Here is a 19685-nt window from a genome sequence, read left to right on the forward strand (position 1 = left end):
TATATTTACTTAAATACAAAACAAACAAACAACTAATGAGCTGAGCGAAAAACATAAAGGCACATCATGATATACAAAGCCACCCCACCACCCCCTCCCACTACTGCGAAATAAGATGTTGCTTGGTATTTAAAAAACAAAAAATGGTAATTTTTTTATGGAAATGGGGTGGCACAGTGGCGCAGTGGTTAGCACTTCGGCCTCACGGCACGAAGGATCCTTGTTCGATTCCGAGAAGGGGGCCTTTCTGTGTGGAGTTTGCATGTTCTCTATGTGTCTACGTGGGCTTCCTCTGGGCTCTCCAGTTTCCTCCCACAGTCCAAAAATATGCAGCAGTTTAATTGGAAAAAAAATTGGAAAATAGACCTGTGTGAGTGGATGGTTGTTTGCCTGTATATGTGGCCCTGTGATTGACTGCCGATCAGTCCAGGGTGAACACCGCCTCTCGCCCAATGACAATTGGGATAGGCTCCAGCATCCCCGGCGACTATGAGTGCAGGGCAAGCGGCAGACGATGGATGGATTTATGAAAATATTCTCCATTATAGAGTAATAGTATTTTAAAAGCTTTTAGACACAAGAACTTGGAACTTCAAACATACATTTTCAATCATTTAAAATCTTGAAATGTATGCATTATTCGTCTGATAATTTTACGGTGGCTTTGCAGAAACTGTCTACTATGTATTATGTAATTATTATTATTATCATCATCATCATCATTTTTCTGTACATACTTACACAATTTCAGACAATATTTTGTTGATTTTCTAAGGTGACAGATAACGCCCCTGTCTCCTGATGACAAATAATGGAAAGAGTGACTAAAAAAATTGTAAAATTTTTAGTTACGACTGAAATGTGAAAAGGTATACGCACAAATAAACAAAAACATACCACCCATAAGGAATACACACTTTGGATCCAGTTTTCCCTTGCCGACACGTATGTCACTGGGGGTGTTTCCTGGAGCCAGGCCTCGGGGCGGGGCTCGAGCACCTGGTGGCCAGGCTTTCACCCAAGGTGCTCGGCCGGGCACTGCCCGAAGAATTGACATTGGTTCCCATTCCACTGGACTCACCACCCACAGGAAGGCCCAAGGGGGTCAAGTGCAATGTAAGCTGGGTAGTGGGCGGAACGGGCAGAGCTACAACCACGTCCCGAGGGAGGCGGGGGACATCGGGTCTGAATGGGCTCTGTTCCGTGCTTCCATTGTTTGGGCCCTGCATAATCGGTGTCGGAGCCTGGTCTGCATTGACGGTTGAAAGTCGAACCGGTGAGAGTTGGACTCCGCCTGGGCGTCCCTTTGTCACCGATTCTGGTCATAACTTTTATGGAAAGAATTTCTAGGTGTAGCCAGGGCGTCGAGGGTATCCAGTTTGGTGGCCGCAGGATCGGGTCTCTGTTTTTTGCAGATGATGCAGTTCTGTTGGCTTCACCAGGCCATGATCTCCAGCTCTCACTGGAGCAGTTCGCAGAGTGTGAAGCGGCGGGGATGAGGAGCAGCACCTCCAAATCTGAGACCATGGTGCTCAACCGGAAACGGGTGGAATGCCCACTCTGGGTCAGAGAAGAGATCCTGCCCCAAGTGGAGGAGTTCAAGTAGCCAGGGGTCTTGGACAGGGTCTTGTTCACAAGTGAGGAAGGATGGAGTGGGAGATCGAGAGGCGGATCAGTGCGGACTCTGTACCGGTATGTTGTGGTGAAGAGGGAGCTGGGCCAGAAGGCGAAACTCTCAATTTACCAGTCGATCTACGTTCCCACCCTCACCTATAATCATGAGCTGTGGGTAGTGACCGAAAGAATGAGATTGTGGGTATGAGCAGCCAAAATGAGTTTTCTCCGCATGGTTCTCTCCCTTAGAGATAGGGTGAGAAATTTGGTCATCCGTGAGGAGCTCGGTGTAGAGTCGCTGGTCCTCCACATAGAGAGGAGTCAGATGAGGTGGCTCGGGCATTTGGACAGGATGCTTCCTGGACACCTTCTGGGGGAGGTATTCCTGGCATGTCCGTCTGGGAGGAGACCACGGGGAAGACCCAAGACATGCTGGAGAGATTATGTTTTTAGGCTGGCCTGGGAACACCTTGGGGTCCTCCCAGATGAGCTGGACCATGTGTCGGGGGAAAGGGAGGTCTGGGCCTCACTGCCCCGGCTGCTGCCCCTGCGACCTGATTTCGGATAAGCGGGATGGATGAATGGATGGATGCATGCATGGCTGGATAAACAAAAAAAATGTTTTTCTTTTGGATTTGTCTTGAAAAACTATGGTTATTTTATGTATACATTTATTTATGCAAATGTGTTTATAAAAATATATAAAATGTTGACACATGTATGACATCAATATATACCTAATTGATTGCCAGCCCTTAATTCTTAGTTATAGGAGTTTTATTTTTTAATAGTCACATTTTGCAGAGCTCCCTGCATAGACTCCATTAACCTTTATCAAGTTAGTTTTATTAAATTGTATGATATCACTTTTAGTTTCAAAATAAATGTCATCCCCAACTCATCCGTGAGACAGTCTGCTCCAAAGCTACCTCTATCAGCAAGATAATCAAAACGCATTCAGTAAAAATGAGTCTGTCTCTTACATCATGCTGTTATTTGTCACAAGTGAGAAATAACAGTAGGCTTAAATTTATTTTGAAAGCAATCAGCCGGAAACTAAAGTGAAGTAACACGGAAGATCGGACGACTCCCTCTCTCTCCGTATTTTCAAGAGTCAGTGAACGTCTCTCGACACGCCGCTCTTCCTCCGCCGGAGAACATCTTTGCTCCGTGGAAGCGGCAGGGTGTCAGAGCAGGAGAGGACGCTCATCCGTCTCCCGCACGGTTCCGACAGCCATGCCGAGACTCCCGGTCCATTTTCTGCTGCTACTGCTTGTTTGGGGCTACTCCTTTGCTCGCGGTGGAAAAGGTAGGCGAGGAGAGCAAGACTTATTCGACATTAAAATGGACTAAACAGAGATATTAAATATACAAACAACAAAAACTTGGTTTCTAGTTGTTTCGAAAAGTTATCAGATAAAGTCAGACCCGCCACGAACAGAAATGTGGGTGTAGTTTGATGTAAAAGCTGGGGTTTCTGTTTATTTACTTGTCAATTGACCGGGCAGGAGTGTTAATTAGTTTCAGGTGCGACGCCACACGTTTGTCGCATCGTTATTTTGACAATAAATCCGCAGTCCGTCGTGTTTCTTCTACCTCGCGGATCGTGGATTTTTATTACGATTTGCTAAATAGCAATGTAATACGATGAAACATCCCGTTTTGAATTGGACATAGTTAACTTACTCCAAGTAATAAAGGAAGGAAATGTTAATCAAAGAAATGCTCAAAGATGATTGCTTGAAATACTCTAATAAACACGATAGGCGATTATGAGGAAGGTCATTTGTGCCGCACTTTTTAACTGAAACTCCTATATGTGATTATCCTCACTGAAGTGTAACTGTATTTTAAAATATAAGAATGAGATTTTCTTTTCCAGAATATCAATTTAATTCAGGGAGAATTCTTCTGTACTTCTGTCCGTAGATTGTAATGGGTAAAGCAGGAACGCTCTGGAGTGTGACCGTATTGAGTTTAAAAGTATGGAATATTTCAAATGATTTCACATATAATAAAATTGTGCTCCGAGACACATTTTACCTTTTTAAATAAGCACATCTTGCTATGATTTCAGGCTTGTAGAGAACTAGATTGCAATTCTGTGCGAGAGCTCGGTAATTGTACCTGATAGTTTCCAGCAAATCAATTTATCAGTGGATATGCAGTTTCAACTTAAGTTGATAAATTTTATGCTGGTTTCTGATCAGTATATGCACTTTGAGACGATTCAGTAGATGAACTTTTTGTCCTGAAGTCAACCTTACGTGACGCAGATGTTTCAGAAAAGATTTACCCCATAAACTCAACATTTATGCGGGTGCCAGGGATTACTTTGCTGGTCATGATTGTCTGGTTGGGCAGTGAACTGAAGATGATTTCCTTTTTTTTATAATTTATTGAAACTCAAAGAGGACAGTGATATGTCAGGGTGTTTTATTCATTCACATCTGTAATTTGATGTCTCTTACACATCTTCTTTTCAAATATGCACATTGGTGTTTCCTAAGAAGGGCCGGGACAGTTTTTACAGTCGTGTTAATTGGGCCTCTGGAGTGAGTGCAGGGTTGACTGTCTGTCTGGATGAGCTTAGCCAAACATTATCATTATTTCTTTGCTTATTACAGACCTCAATATGGCTGCCGGCCAATGTCATGTCTAAGTAGGTTTAGAGAGTAGCCGGCTTTTGGAGATGACTTATTCAGTTTTCAAAGTGGAATTTAACTCGTGAACTCAGCTGTATTTTTAAAAAAAAAAAAAACACATTACTGCCCAAGTAGTGTGCAAATGCAAACTGGCCTGAAGATCATGGAATAATGTATGTTATAAAATGACTGGATGGGCTGTGATTCAGTATAAATCAATGAATAACACATTTTCAAGTAAAGCAGTTTTTTGTTAACATTTAAATATCAAAGCGTCAGTGTGCTGTTTGGCTGTTTGCATTCTGTCTAAATGAGACAAAGCGTGTGTGTGTGCGTGTGTGTGTGTGTGTGTGTGCGCGTGCACACAGTTATTGTATTTTCAAGCCCTACAAGCTCAGCAGAATACAGCGTTTTCAAGCGACAAAGGCTCACTGATGAACACCATCAAAGAAAAGGGCAGGAAATAGACCAGAGCAGATAAGTGCAAAAGAACACAGGCTGAGGGGATTTGTGGGGTACTGAAACACAAGGAAAGTAGGAGAAAAAATCGAAATAACATCAGATTTATGGCTGTCTTTTCAACAGAGCCATCTAGTAGCATTATCCTTGCAGGAACATAAATCGTGAAAGCAATGTGTTACGCAGAAGCATAACTCAGGTTTTCCTCTTGTGTGCAATGACTGGTGAAACAATGTCTGGCGGGAGCCGCTCTGCCCGTCCTATCATTCTTTTCCTCTTTACTGTCATTTGTGCCCTTTCTATTGTCTTTCATTTCTTCTTGTATGGGTCTCTCGGTCCGTGTCTCTCTGGCTCTGTATCACTCTTTGCTGATCCGCTTCATTGAACTGATGCTATTCTGAGGGCGAAATTGTCACGGTGAGAGACAAGTGTTTCGTCACTCTCTTCCTCGTGGCTTTTTCCCAAGCTTGATCGTGCTCCTCCTCCTCAGCTCTGCTCTCTATCCACAGCCATGGATTCAATTCCAAAGTTTTATGAGCTTAAGTAAGATATATAAATGGTGAGGCAAACTCCTTTCTGTCTTATTTTGCCTTTCCAGTCTGCTGTGTCACATTCTTATGCTACCTCTGGTACCACTGTGGTGTGATTTATATTAGGTCCCTTCACTGGTCTATTTCTAACTTTACTTCCTGTCTCCATCCCACTCCTTCTCTTCCTTTTTTTTTACTCTTCTAATTTCTCAACAATGAAGGAATATATATTTCTCATGAGTAAAACATGGTGCTGAAATTACTGAGTACCAATGTGTATTGTGCTGACATTTATACATGTGTGGAGGAATGTCAAGTCTGTGCTACTGCAACTATCATGCAAATGAGGCCAGATATGCAAATTGATGTCCTAATTTGGATGTTAATTACTCAGCAGGCTAATTATAATATGTCTGATGAGCCATAAGGTGGAGGATTCAAGTGAAATAGAAGGGCTGCCATTGCATGATGTATGTCTGCTAATGAGAGAAGGTGTATGTGTGTGTTTTGGGGTTTGCGTATGCTGGTATTACACCAGATGTCCAGTGGCTCCTTTGGGATCTGCTGGTCAGCGCTGCTCAATATGTGGTAGATAAACAGTGCATGCTATTTTGAGTTCTGAGAGAGACACTCGCACTCTTTTCGTTTGCTTATGCTCTCACACACTTAGAGATTTATCCGTGTCAAAACCCCTTTTTTAAAATTACCAAATGATATTGCATATATTTTCCACTTGATGCATTGTCAGATGGCTGGTAGAGAGAATCATGGCCTAGCAGTGGAGGAAAGGACTGAAAGAATCGGGGCAGAAAATAAAGTGCCAAGTTTTTGAATCCTAATTTTTTGTCCCTTTGTCCTCAACAATATTTCAGATATATTAATCTTTTTGCAATTAATATTTCCTGTCATGGAAAATTTTATGGCTGTATGTATCCTACCATGTTCACACACCTTAGTATACTGATTGCAGAATACTCAGGAGCAATTAGTTGTTTTGTAATTTGCTCAAGAACGCTTTGCCAAAATCTCTGGAGGAACCAAGGGTTGACTTCAGTAACCCTCCCACTAATAGATGACTATGATACCACCTGAGCCATACTGCCCTCCATTTTTCAGACTTTCAAATTCAGATGGAGATTTAGAGGTTGGTAGTTACTCTGCCCTTCCCCAGGAATTAGACTATCAGAGGATTGACAGCACGCATTAGATGTTTTTGAGACAAGGTCAGATAAGCCAGACTAAGATGGTTTGGTCATGTACAAAGGAGAGAGAGTGAAAATATTGGTAGACGGGGACTGCGGTTGGAACTGCAAGGCAGGAGGTCTAGAGGAAGACCAAAGAGAAGATTTATGGATTTAGTGACAGAGGACACGAAGTTAGTTGGTGTGAGAGGAGAGGATATAGAGGATAGGGTTAGACTGAGGAGGCTGATTCACTGTCGTGACACCTGAAAGGAAAAGCCAAAAGTAAAATTCTCCCCCTGCTTTGGCAAAGCAGTGGTATATTAAATCAAATCACAAATGAAATCACTTAACACTTACACCTTCAACACCTTTGCACAAAGTTGGATTTTAATTTTATTCGATAGAAATAAAAACTCAATTTTACAATTTGTGGCTTTTTATTACAGTTTCAGTTCATGCAAAAGAAAATAAGTAAATGGAGTGTAGCATTGTAAACCCCCTTGTGGGTTTTATTTCTGCAAATTGCATTTTTTTTTTCCATATACAGGACAGCAGATGTTAAAAAGAAAAATGGGAAAAAAGTCAGTTTTCTTTGCAATATAACTGATAGGGAACAGTTAAAACTATAACTTGACTAGTCAGATTGCTATGATTAGATAGTGGAAAACATCTTGTTTAAATTGTTGACCTGGTTTCCTTTTAGGTATATGCTGCTTAGATTGGCTCTCAATCTCCAAGCTGTTTTGCTTTGAGAGCAGAGAAAAATGAAAAGACAGGGGAGAGGTATGAGACCGAATCTTCAACAACAATTTTGTGTGGTTGCTTAGTCCAAAACACAAGGTAATAGGGCATTAAAGTTTGAGATGTTAGATGTGCTGATCGAAGATTATCAATTGCACTATCTGTTTCTTTTCAAGGACAGATTTTTCTGAGTACCACTAAAAACATTAGGGCTTAATACAATTTGGTCCAGACTGAACCAAATGGTCAATCAAATATCATATAATTGGAGTTTTTTATTGTGCAATATGAATTTTTCAATATCTATAGTTAAAGTTCAGATTTTGGCAGGCAGGGACTCTTTATGTCTAATGTAATTTAACTCCTTGAATGTTCTCACATGCTTGGATTAGTTAAGTGTCTCTCTCTCTCTCTCTCTCTCTCTCATTTTTAAGCCAAAATGTCAAACAGACTCTCAAACTACCTTGGTAGAGGCTTTTTCTGTTGATGCTGTTTTTGCTTCTCTGTCCTCCATGCTATCAGCTTAATTTTTGCCTAGTGTATACATTCAAACTACATGTCGTAACTTTCTCAAGAGTAGCCAGTGGCAGTCCACTAAAAATTCGGCATACATACTTCCCAATGAACATGATAAATTTATGCAGGGACAAAAAAGCTCCGTTTTGCCGCATGCATTTTTTTATGGTAAATTTTTGGATCTTTATGATATGTACAGAAGGGGAACAAACATACCATTGCTTTCTGCCTTTGTCTAGATGAGTCACAGACCTTACTTTCAGATTGAGAGGTAGGGTTGGAAGAAGGTTAGGGCTAAGTGTGTGTTTTAAGGTAGCAGATGAACAACGGAATGCATCAAGGTCTCTTTAGTCAATCTTTGTGCAAATCTGCTATAATAAACATGAGCATTCAAGTATCTTTCATGTATGGATGATGAAGAATGCATTGCACCTCTCCCTGCCTGTCATTAATAATGGAGCAGTTTTCTCGAAGGAGTAGATGAAATGGTATTTCCTGTGTTTCGTAGTGGTGCCAGTGAGAGGAATGTAAGGAAATGTCCCATTCCAAGTATCAATGAAAAGGATGCTTTTTCTATCGTTTCATTTTGTTTCATTTAAAGGCTCCAACTGTGATCGAGAATGGATGACGAATTAAATAGATCTATGCTTGGAAAGGCTCTTATCAAATGGAGGAGTGACCAGAGCTCCTGAAATCAGTCTTTTGGGAAATGGGATGTGTGAATTTGTGTTCATAGTCTTCTGAATTTCTCTACCTTACTTAGATGAGATCTTGAGATTGAGTATAAGGGTCAACAATACTTGAAAAATAAGTTAATTAGTATAAAGTGCGATGCACTGTAATTTCTCCAGTGTCTAATTGGAATGAGTCACTGCAAGATAGAAATGGTCAGATGTCAACATCTTTGTTTAGAGACGAGGTCAAAATTTTACAATTAGCCCATGGGATAAAATATTCAGTTTAAAATCTTCTGCAATTTCTTTCTCTCAGAAAATGCAAAGTAGGCAGGTCTTCCTGAAATCAGTTTTTATTGACTGGGTGTGTAGAGTTATTCCTTTCTTGAGACTGAGCCTGGTTAAGTTATTTTTTGCTTTGGGTTAATTTTATGTTGAATTAAAAAAAAAAAGAAATGGTGTGTATAAATAAACTAAATGAAAAGCACAATTTCAAAGACATTTTGAGATAGCCAAAGTCACTACCTTGCTGGACATGAGCTTTGAACCTGAACTGCCTTTGCAGATTTCAGGAGTTATTGCGGTGTCTTGTTCAGCATGACAGTATTTCTGTTGCTTAAAAAACTAACAAGAATGTTCTATATTTGTACCGTGATCTTTTAGCCACTCATTTACAAACAATGAACTCCCTTAAAAATGTAGCAGCACTGAGTTTGGTCCATGTTTTCTGCTGCTTAAAGAATATCAGTGTGACATTCTTACAAATTTGCAACTCATGGTGTTCCCTTTCTAGTTCCACTCTTATGATACTTGTGATATAGAACTCATTATATACAGTAAAATCTGGGAATTTATGCCTGATTTTCTTTTTTTTTTGACCTACTGCTCATTCACCTATTTTGTTCAATCCCTTCCAAACATTGAATCTCGAAGACATTTCATACCATTCCAGATTTTGCCTCACCCGTTACAAATAGCAGATAAGATTTCTATAGAGGGGGAAAGTTCCTGTTTTGGAGAAAAGTGCTGTTCTTGGATTACTCTGCTCTATGTATATCATAATGAATGTTGGAAAACAGCCTCAGTGTAATAACAATTGGTGACAGCAAGTAAGAAGGTGTTGGCTGTCTGAATTTCTGGAAAGATTTTGTAATTGAAAATATTTCCTCTAATAGCTTGCTATCTTTTTAGCATTCAAAAATACTGCATAGCTGTGCGAATTTAAACAAAATGTCTATCCCATGGTCAGTTGAAATAGAGCAATGTCTCAGATATGAACCAGAGTGAGGTGATGTGATTCTGGTGTGCCACTTTAATTTGTCATTGAAGAATTATCTGCAGAGTCTATGTATAGAGGCATAGCGGTCCTTTATTGAACAACACACACCAGTCTATTGTTACTTGTGATAAAGCTTGAATTTACGAAGACATGCACCACCATGCACAATTTTTAATTAGAATTCACAATAAGCTTATTAGCCTGCCGTGTATATTATACCATAACAAAATGTTAACATTGAAGTGTAAGTTTTATTTTAAACCAAAAATATTACACAGAAACATGCATACACCCACTCACAAACACAACCTCTTTTCATGTTACCAGAAACTGGATTGAGTCACCTCTCTTTCAAGTTGTCCTGTGTGGGCCTCTGGTACAGTCAGTCCAAAGCTTCAACCTTGCCTTTAAAATGGGGTTATCTTATATTTTGTCATTGCATCTGGTTCTATCTTGTAGAAATTCATTGATATCGTGCTTTCCATTGTGAAATACGATTCTGCTGTTGTTTCAACAACCGCAGGTGGGGTGAAAATTGCAAGGCTATGCCACATAGCGAAACTACATAGAGCTACATCATAGATGTTGAATTTTACTATGTCCAACAAAAAAAATCTCAATTTTTTCTTCATTAGAAGTTAAAGTGTGATGGGGGAAAAATGACTCTAAAAATAGCATTTTGAAAAGAAGACACAAGTCTGTCTAACTTTGCATTGCTTTGTTTGTACTATCAGAGGTGCACATAGTGTATCTGAGAACAGAGCCACACTGGAGAACACAGATCACAGTAGCCAGGGAAAAAAAAAACTAAATTGAAGTTTTATTTTCATTAATACTTGTTCTTCGCCAGCCAACTTATCCATCAGTGTATGACACTCCATTGTCTGCCTATCTGTGCAAAATAGTTTCTGTAATTGTTACTTTTTCAGTTTATTATTCTTTTCCAAAGTTAACATGCTGATAACCTTATCAGTACAAAACTCCATGTTTGTGCTCCTTTCTTCCTGTTTTCTCCCCCTAATCTTGCAACATTTGAATTTAGAGTTACACCAGGGAAAAAAAGTCTTGAATATTAGGCAAATTAAATTCATTTAGCTAAAGGTACAGGGAGAAGTTATTTTATACATTCTTATGTAAACAACCTGTATACAATTTGTATTTCACTGCAATATAAAATATGTATTTTACCTCTGTAAAATTATTTAATCCCAGATCAAATCGTACAGAACATATTCAGTTTAGCAATAAAAGGCAAATTACTTGGTTGGTAGTGTTTGATTTTTCTTATTTTAATTAAAATTATGAATCTGTTTTATTATACAGTATAGTTCTCTTTCAGTTGCTCAGTTTTTTCTGAGCAGACAACATTTCTTATTTGTTTAATTATGTGCTTTTTGCTTGTTCTGCTTATGCTTTTTAACAATCATGTTATAACAAGCCCACAGCAAGGAATAAGTTATGCTTTGTTTTTTTTGGCAGCAATTAAAATATAAAGAAAATTCAGCCAAAGTATTGTACTTTACCAAAATAGAGACTTATACTTTTATGACAATTGGTGCTGTAATTGGATGCACAGGCACATTTTCTTGCCCATGTCAAGGGTTCACCAGAAGAACCCACTTTCTGTCCTACACAAAAACCTTCAAAACCTTTCTCAATGAACTATGGGGTACAATGTTCATATAATCTACTGCAGATTGTCATTAAGAAATAGGCAATATTTACCACCGACCAGCTTAGCTATGTTCCCCATCACATCCATGTCACCCCAGCTTACTTTTTATTTTGTACATTTTTACTAACTCTGTAATGACAGTTTCTGTTTATTTTATCCATGGTCTAGAGCAGGGTGGGCAAACTATTTGGCTCAGGGGCCGCATTGACTTTTAAAATTCTACAGACGGGCCGGGTCAGCACAAGATACAATATATATAAAAAAACCCACATTTGTTAACAGTACATATCAGACTCAGCTGACACTTGCTTTGAAAATAAAACCAGCTTTTGAAGGCTCTGACGTTTGCTTGCATTTCATGCACAAACCAGTTTTTCCCTTGTAGCTTCACATCCAGCTCATTCATGTATGTCAGTATGTCCACAGTGAAGGCTAAATCACAAAGCCAATCTGTGTCATTCAGCTCAGAAAAATTCTCAAGCAGCTTCCACATCAACTGATCCAACCATTCATTCATTCTCATCAAGTATTAATTCTGTACCAATCTTTGGCGGGCCAGATGTGGCCCACGGGCCGTAGTTTACCCGACCCTGTACTAGTGCTTTTGCTATTATCTGTTCTGTCAGCAAAACTTTCATTAATCTCTCAGCAATTTCAGAATTGTTTTCCACCTGCGACAATGTTTATTCAGTGTTTGCTTGTACCAGGTTTTTGTTCAATTAAGGATATAAAATACCACACTTTCTCATGCCTCCCCTTGGCAAGGACATTTTGAACAATGAGTGTTTATATGTGTATATACCGTTAATATACAAAAAGTGTTCTTGTGTACTGACTAAATCCTTTAGTGTCCCTATCCTCACATTGAGAATTGTGTTTTCGTATGAACTTGCAGAATTTCAAGTGGAGCTGGTTTGATGATCCAGAAGTAGTGGTTGGCTTAAAGTGCATAGCCTACATGCTGCAAAAGTAGGCCATTGATAGATGAACCATGGCTTAGGTAGTATGCCTTTCTTTTCCTCATAAGGGAAAGACACTATAAACATAGATATTTCAGAAGTGTAATCTTACTTTTGAGGGCTACTTCTCTCTGACTTTGCAAAGCAAAGCAGAGCCCTGTGTGCATGTGAAAGCAGCATAAGGGAACATTTTCTTTTCTGCATGGCAATTGATGTCTTAATCACACAGTCAAGTTACTATGATTAAAATCTATGCAATAACATTTGTACTTTTGTATAATAATTTCTCAGTAGTGACAGAAGAACTGATAATGTCATAGCTTATTGATATGACTGTTTTAAATTATTCAGCCCAAGGACTTTTCTAATACAGTGTCACTGCCCACTCTTTGAAGCTCAAGCTGGCATTTCACTGCTGTGCTGCCATCCAACCCCTCCCAAACTTCTGACTTGTGGGGCATTCTCTGGCCATCTACAGTAGACATGCTCAGACCAAATGTTAACAACCATTGCTACATATTATACTAGTGCATTCTTAAGTCTGAATTCTTTGTTTTTCCTGCATTTTTGTTTCAGATGAGTAATTATCAGAGACAGCAAACAAATTTGTGTTTTTGTTTTTGCCAGAATAGAGGAATTGCTCTACATGCTTCTTATGCACAGTTTTCAAGAGGCAGTCAAAAAACAAAGAAAAAGAAATGACTTCTAAACCCAAAGTCTGGTTATTGTTTTTTGTAATATGAATGGTCTTTTTAGGCCACTTCTGACAATTAACCCATAGTTAAGCTTTTAATTTTCTATGACTATGCCAAGGCTTTGTTTTTGTGATAATGTCAATGCGTGTTTGCTCTCATTCAGTTTTTTTTAATGTCTCTAACTTTTGGCGTTTTTGTGCCACAATTCTGGCACACGAGTCTGGAATGGAAAAAAAAAACCAACAACTTTATTTTGAGGATGGACTAAATTGTCATATGTTCTGCTTTACTGTTATATGGGGTTGGCTAAGCATTTAAGAAGTATATGCCCTTTTTTTCTTAAAATTTAGATACCATTTTCATGATTGCAGTAATTTCTTTATTAAAAGAAAAAAAAAGGGGGAAATGATTGTATTTTTCAAAAATTTAAATACTATTTCTTCTGAGCTTGAGCAGGTTCTTCAATGTACCCTTGAAAATATTATCTCTTGATTCCACGACATTTAATATTTCAACTGCAGATTTTTGGAGCTGGATGAAATGTTTTCGAGGATAAGCATACTCAATTCAGTAAACATGTTTGGAAGGTAAGAGGCTGTTGAAATATTTGTCTTTTAACAAATTATATGGAACTTTAATATTTTTACTCTTCAGTTTGTGCATAATGGTATAAAATACTAAATACTTGTGTTAAATTAGTTTTTAAGTATTGGCGGTCATAATAGTAGCCTCTCTATTTTCTCTATCTGCTACCATTTTCCCTTTGACCACTGTATTGACTTTCTCTTTCCTGTACAATTAAGGGTTCCCACTCATCCACATTCACTTAGCAGCTTCTCAGTCGCTGTGATAATGCTGCTATCTGCCAGAGTAATAGGGATCAGCAGTGGGTGAAGTGGTCCAAGATGGCAGCTCTAGGAGTGCATAGACAGATGCTTTTAGGAAGGGCACCCAGCTTATTATCTTGTTAACCTTTTTTCTCAAGTTGGTTCTTCCTTATATTTGACATTGTAGGCCTGCTGACATCACTGACAAAGCAGAAATATAATCAAAAATTTAAAGAGCAGCACTGTTTGCTTTTCAAGAATCATTTATTTATTTTATTTTTTAGATCATCAAGGAGCAAAGGGGAGGTAAAACAGATCTTAAACAATTAACAGAGCAAATTGCTTCAGATGTAATACATTTTCTTTCACATGTACTTTATTAACTAGTGCCATTGCAATCAATAGACTATTTGAAACGTCTGCATAACCAATGTAATGGTTCTCCTGAAATACCTGACATTTATGGGCAGTTTCACTGCAAATATACTTCTTTGACTCACTTCATTTCACAGGAATATTTTGGCAATTTGGAGAAGTCAAGGTAGCAGTGCAAATAATTTACTAATTATACCTCAACAGGAATGTTTAAAAAATAATGTGACAGATGTTTCTGTGGATATACTCAGTCATGATTTTAAAGGACAAAAAAATGTTTTTCAAACTTTTTTTTAGTGTTCACACAATATGTAAGCCATAGCAAATATAAAAAGATGTATTTTTTTTCTCCTTTCAGATGGTCAGCTAAACGGTCACATTTTCAAAGAGTATGATTTCCGAGCAATTGTTGGATCAGGTTTAACATTAGTAATGAGGCTTTGTATTGATATCTGAAAATGCCCTCATGTCATCTATACAGTTTAACATTTTTAGAATACAGAAAAATATATTTTCACCTAGAGGCGAAATGAAAAACAACAACTTAGTCACTGGCAACATGTTAAGTCTCCTGCTATTTCTTGTATCTTCTTTATTTACTGCCTGCTCCTCTTCTATCTGGAGAGATTGACGATAGAGATAGGAGCTACATTAAAGGGAAAATAAACAAGAATAAGAAGGTCAAAATGAGGCATTGTGGAAAGGAAACAGTAGGCAAGGACAAACAATCAGCAAGATATTTGAAAGAAGAGACCATGTGAGAAAGAAAGGTGGGAAGTACCTTGACACAAAAAAGGGAAAACTAAGGGAGAGAGAGTCTTGAATGTTGGGCATTGCCACACTTAGGTTGCCGGTGTGAAAAGTTTGTGTTCAGTGGAGGTCCCCTGAGCGATTTATCCTGATAATGTGTTCGTCGGTAGATAAAGGGCTGAGCACACTGTGGTGAACGATGTTGCTGCTGGGCATCTATCTTTGCCAGGTATGATCTAAAAATTCCTCCAATTAGTTTTCATTTAGTGTGTGCTGATCCCTCTGCATGTCTGTTTTGTTGAAGGTGTTTTAAGTTTCAAAACATGAATCGTGTGAGGGCAATGTCAAATTCATTCTTAAGCAATGAATTGATGATATTCAGGCCCCAAAACCTCTACGCTTCGGCAAAACATCACATTCCCTCCTTTGCGGTTCCACATGGTAATTTGCAAGATTAGCCCCTCAAGTCTAGGTAATTTTTTGTCAAGTTTTAGTTATTTAAGAAAATGTAGCATCGCTCCAACTCTGAACAGATCGTCTGTCTTTCAGCTAAATGTTTCCTGTGTTGCAAAAATGCCACATCACCACTAATCTTTTAGCAGTGTTATTGGTTCCAGAAAAGATACATAATTACAGATCCAGTAGCTTTTGTTGTAGGTCAGAGATGAAATAAGGAAATTAATGAAGCTGTTTGGCCTACAGTGTCACAGAATAGCTCACGGTTTAGTGGGATGAGTATGGTTGCTTCTGCCTTTATAGATGATCTTTATGGCCACTGACTGGTCAATGTTCATTCTCTAAATTAAGAAATAACGTTAGAGGTTATTGTGGGGAGCTGATTCTGAATGTAATGAGCCATTGTGGGCTGCACGGTGGAGCAGTGGTTAGCACTTCCATCTCACCGCAAGAAGGTTTGATTTTGAATAGTGGGCTTTATTTGGGGAGTTTGCATAATCTCTCTTTTCCTGCGTGGGTTTCCTCTGAGCTCTGTGGTTTCCTCCACTGTCCAAAAACCTGCAGAAGGTTCATTGGAGACTCTATATCTATATAAATGAGTGGCCCTGTGATCGACTAGTGACTGGTACAGGGTTTACCTCACCTCTCACCCATTGACAGCTGGGATAGACTCCAGCATTAGTGCAGTATAAGTGGTATAGAGAATGAATGAATGAATGAATGATTTCTGTCTGAATTATTATATATTTTTTTCATTTATGGATTAAAAAAAAAGTTCTTTATCTAATTTTGAAACGCTATTTGTACAAGTAAATGCAGGGCACTGATGCAGCACCACTTTCTCACACTTTGCTCTTATGAACTTGCTGTTTTGACTTTGAGGGAATGGATGTGCTTGCAAACTTTAGTAGATGTGTGAATGCTTTCAGCTTTTCTTGTGTATCACATAGTTATGGATGGTTGTTTTTAGGAGAGTCAACAATCCAGATATCCATATTCAGACACATTAATACAGACCACAGTTTAACGTCATGTGGACTTCCTGTGTACCAAGACTCTAATGCACAGTGTGATGGTAGAGAGGTTTAAATGATTAATGATCACCTCTGGTGTGTCTGCAGAGGCTGGAGCTAAAAGCAGTGTCATTCTCTCTTACTGCTGTCACTTCATAAATATTGTATAAGGTATGGACTTGCTTCAGTCCAGGTCTGTCCATAAATAAGAATTTTTCGCTCTTTACATTTTGTATTTAATGTCATCAAACGGCATGGAATTAAAGGAAGATTCACAAGTTGTTGGGCCATATTGATTTCATGTGTTTCTTTTTTTTTTTTTTTTTTTTAACCCCCCCCCCATCCAAAATGCCTAAGGTAACGTCACCCGCACATGTTATTGTGTGCCTTCAAAGCGTGGCCATCCTGTCAGTCATCTATTAGAATCATTTAGATGACAGTTTACATAACTAAAAGTAATAATGTGTTAGCATGCCACTAAGTGCCCTGAGGTGCCTTGTGATATGATTACTAATCTACAGTGTTGTATTGTCAGCACAATCTTCAAAGCAAACAGAGCCCAATGTTGTTTAGAGGCTTTTATGCAGCCTTGCGGTGTGTGTGTGTGTGCGTGTGTGTGTTCAATTTTTCTGGAAAGACAATATCCTCCACTTTTTTTATTTTTTTTATTTTAGGAAACCAGTATGAATGTTTTCTCACTCATGGCCCTAAACTGTCAAACAACTACAGCATATATGAAGTGCTTGCATTGTAGGATAAAACCTAGGAAAAGGAATACCCCTGATTCATTTCCTTTTGCAACACCCATAAAATGAACATGTTCGTGGTAAGCGGGCTAAATGACACACAGACCTCAGGAACACTCGTGTCAGTTTTTGTATTTCCTTCAGTGTCCTTTGAAAATAAACAAGTGGCCGAGTTAATGTTTAGTTTATTTGTAACTTGTTAAGGCTTTATTGATTTCGATAACTGGGTTGTTGTAATGTTATTGATATCATGTTTTCGACAGAGAGAGATTTCATCAGTATTTCAATATCTGAACCCTGGGAAATAAGGAATTTTCTTCTGTGTGGGTTATATCCAATAGTCTTTTTGTAGCAATTATAGAAGGTTGAGGCTGACTAATACTTTCTTGGGTTTAAACATTGGTTGATTTATCCTGTATTTGTTTATTGCATTCATAAGCACTTTTGTGTGGATTGCAAAAATGTGACAAACATTGATTATATGAAAAACAAACATTTGCAGACAAGCTTTCTATATGAAGTAAAATTTTGGAAAACTAACTCGAGCAGAAAATCAAAGTCCTTCAATTCTTTGTAATGGACTGGATAAATATTACGTCCATCATACCTAGAGCAAAGGGGGAGCTTGGGATAACCTGCCTCTTCTTTAGATTGTATGCTTACGCACTTCACTTTGTTTGATAACAGAATTGACAATCCATTGTGCATACGTATTCATTCCTACAGCAATTGCCCTGTAGCACAGAGTATATCTGCATATCCTCATTAAGAGATAGTCTGTTTGGGTTCTCAAGAAACACAGCAGTATAACATCTTTAATTTTCATTTATCCATCTATCTATTTATTTATTTTTAAATCACCAGACAAGCTGTCAGGGCTACCTAGGATCTAATGTAATTAATGTTATCTGCTGCTCTAAGCATTTTGAAGGTTATGTGCATGCATGCATGCATGCATGCACGCACACGCACACACACACACACACACACACACACACACACACACACACACACACACACACACACAGATACATGTAGTCCATGTTGCACAGGATAAAAGCCATTTTCTTGATACTCCTATTGCAATTATGTGAAACAATGACTTCAACATGATTCATTTATTTTACACTGAATTTATGCATTATTTCTTTCATTATTTACTTAAACTCAGAGTATCTGTCCTCCAGTAACTAAAGAGATTCATGGGTTTCAAAATGTCTTTGCAGAAATGACATTCAACTAGCAAATGTAAAAATGACAGAGAAAATAAGGGGAAAAGGAGAAAAAAACTTGAAAGGTTAGCCTCCAGAATGTTATTCAGAAAACTGACCAGAAAAAAACTCAAGTACAAAACATTTCAATGTTCCTAAATCTGTCCATTAAACAGCACTGCACAATTGTGCAACCACATGGGAGAGGACTCAGTTTAATTAACTTTTCACCCAAAATATGTTTGATATACATCTCCTTAGTGCTTGTGTCTCACTTTGCACCCAGGTAAAACATTAGCTCCCTAAATGGACTGGACATACACCGAACACACCTGGGTCATGCACTTGAGACCATATGACCTACATCAATCTAATAGAGCGAATAATATTAGATGGATAAATTGACGTGATTAATCTGAGAAGGTAATTAATTTGTCACAGCAGCTAGGTACATCCCTACATATTGTAAGGCTAGCATAACCTGTTGAAAGCTTTTGCTCCCTTATGTAAACACCACATATCTATGTACCATTTTGAGAACATATTTAGAAAAGAAACTTCTAAATGCATTATTCAACCAGATGAAGTGCATTTTCCTCAACTGTTTAAACCATAATGGTACTCATTCTGCTTCTCCTGTATTTTGGGTTCTGGTAGCCAACTGCCATTCTATGATAGAAATGATGGAAGTTTTTGCATAGTGCGATGGCTACAATGATCAGTATAGAGAAAAGAACAGCTAAGAGCCCTTTCTTTCACCATGGAATCATTGCTTTTGAAATGTTTGATGGCCTGTCGAACAGAGACAAGTGGCATTTAGAAGAAATCATCTGCAATTACCTTCATCACAGCTACTTCACTGAACAATATCATTTGGCTTCTTTGAGCACCTAAGTAACTAGACTTAAACGTTTTTGCTCAATGCTGCCTCAAAACTGATATAGCTTTTATATAGAGCCTAAGCATAAAATATTGCCACTTCAATTTCTTTGTTGCTTGTTATAACCATATAAAGAACACTGACAGAAAAAATATGTATCTGTGTATTTTTTGACTCTATAACCATCTGTTTATAAAATCACAAAGGTTTTCTCCAGGCTTATTTCTTTCCAATTGGTAAATTAGGAAGAAACAAAACTCTAGTTTATAAACACTGTTTGAAAAATATGATTTGTAAGGCTAATGTTTTTGGGGGGTAAACTTTATAAATCAACAATATCTTCACATTTATGCAAAAAAACATTTTTAGGTATCATCTGTTCAAATCAATATGTGGTTACAAGAATAAAGGAAAATGATTACCTTTTCTATTGGTCAATTTATGCTTTTAGTACTT

At 38.2% G+C, this 19685-nt stretch overlaps 1 protein-coding gene across 2 annotated transcripts in view; it reads left to right on the top strand.

The window, feature by feature from the left end:
- The first annotated feature begins 2759 nt into the window (after positions 1-2759).
- Positions 2760-19685, top strand: part of clstn2a (calsyntenin 2a) — a 114874-nt gene continuing 97948 nt past the window's right edge. For both annotated transcript variants that reach the window (XM_086172085.1, XM_086172086.1), the window contains exon 1: positions 2760-2923. In XM_086172085.1, the coding sequence (XP_086028211.1) occupies positions 2851-2923 (73 nt within the window). In that variant the 5' untranslated portion in view covers positions 2760-2850. The remainder of the gene's footprint in view (positions 2924-19685) is intronic.

Source organism: Fistularia commersonii, chromosome 25 (assembly GCF_037954325.1).
Source record: "Fistularia commersonii isolate RoL2024-O1a breed Wild chromosome 25, RoL_Fcom_v1.0, whole genome shotgun sequence".
Classification (NCBI taxonomy): domain Eukaryota; kingdom Metazoa; phylum Chordata; class Actinopteri; order Syngnathiformes; family Fistulariidae; genus Fistularia; species Fistularia commersonii.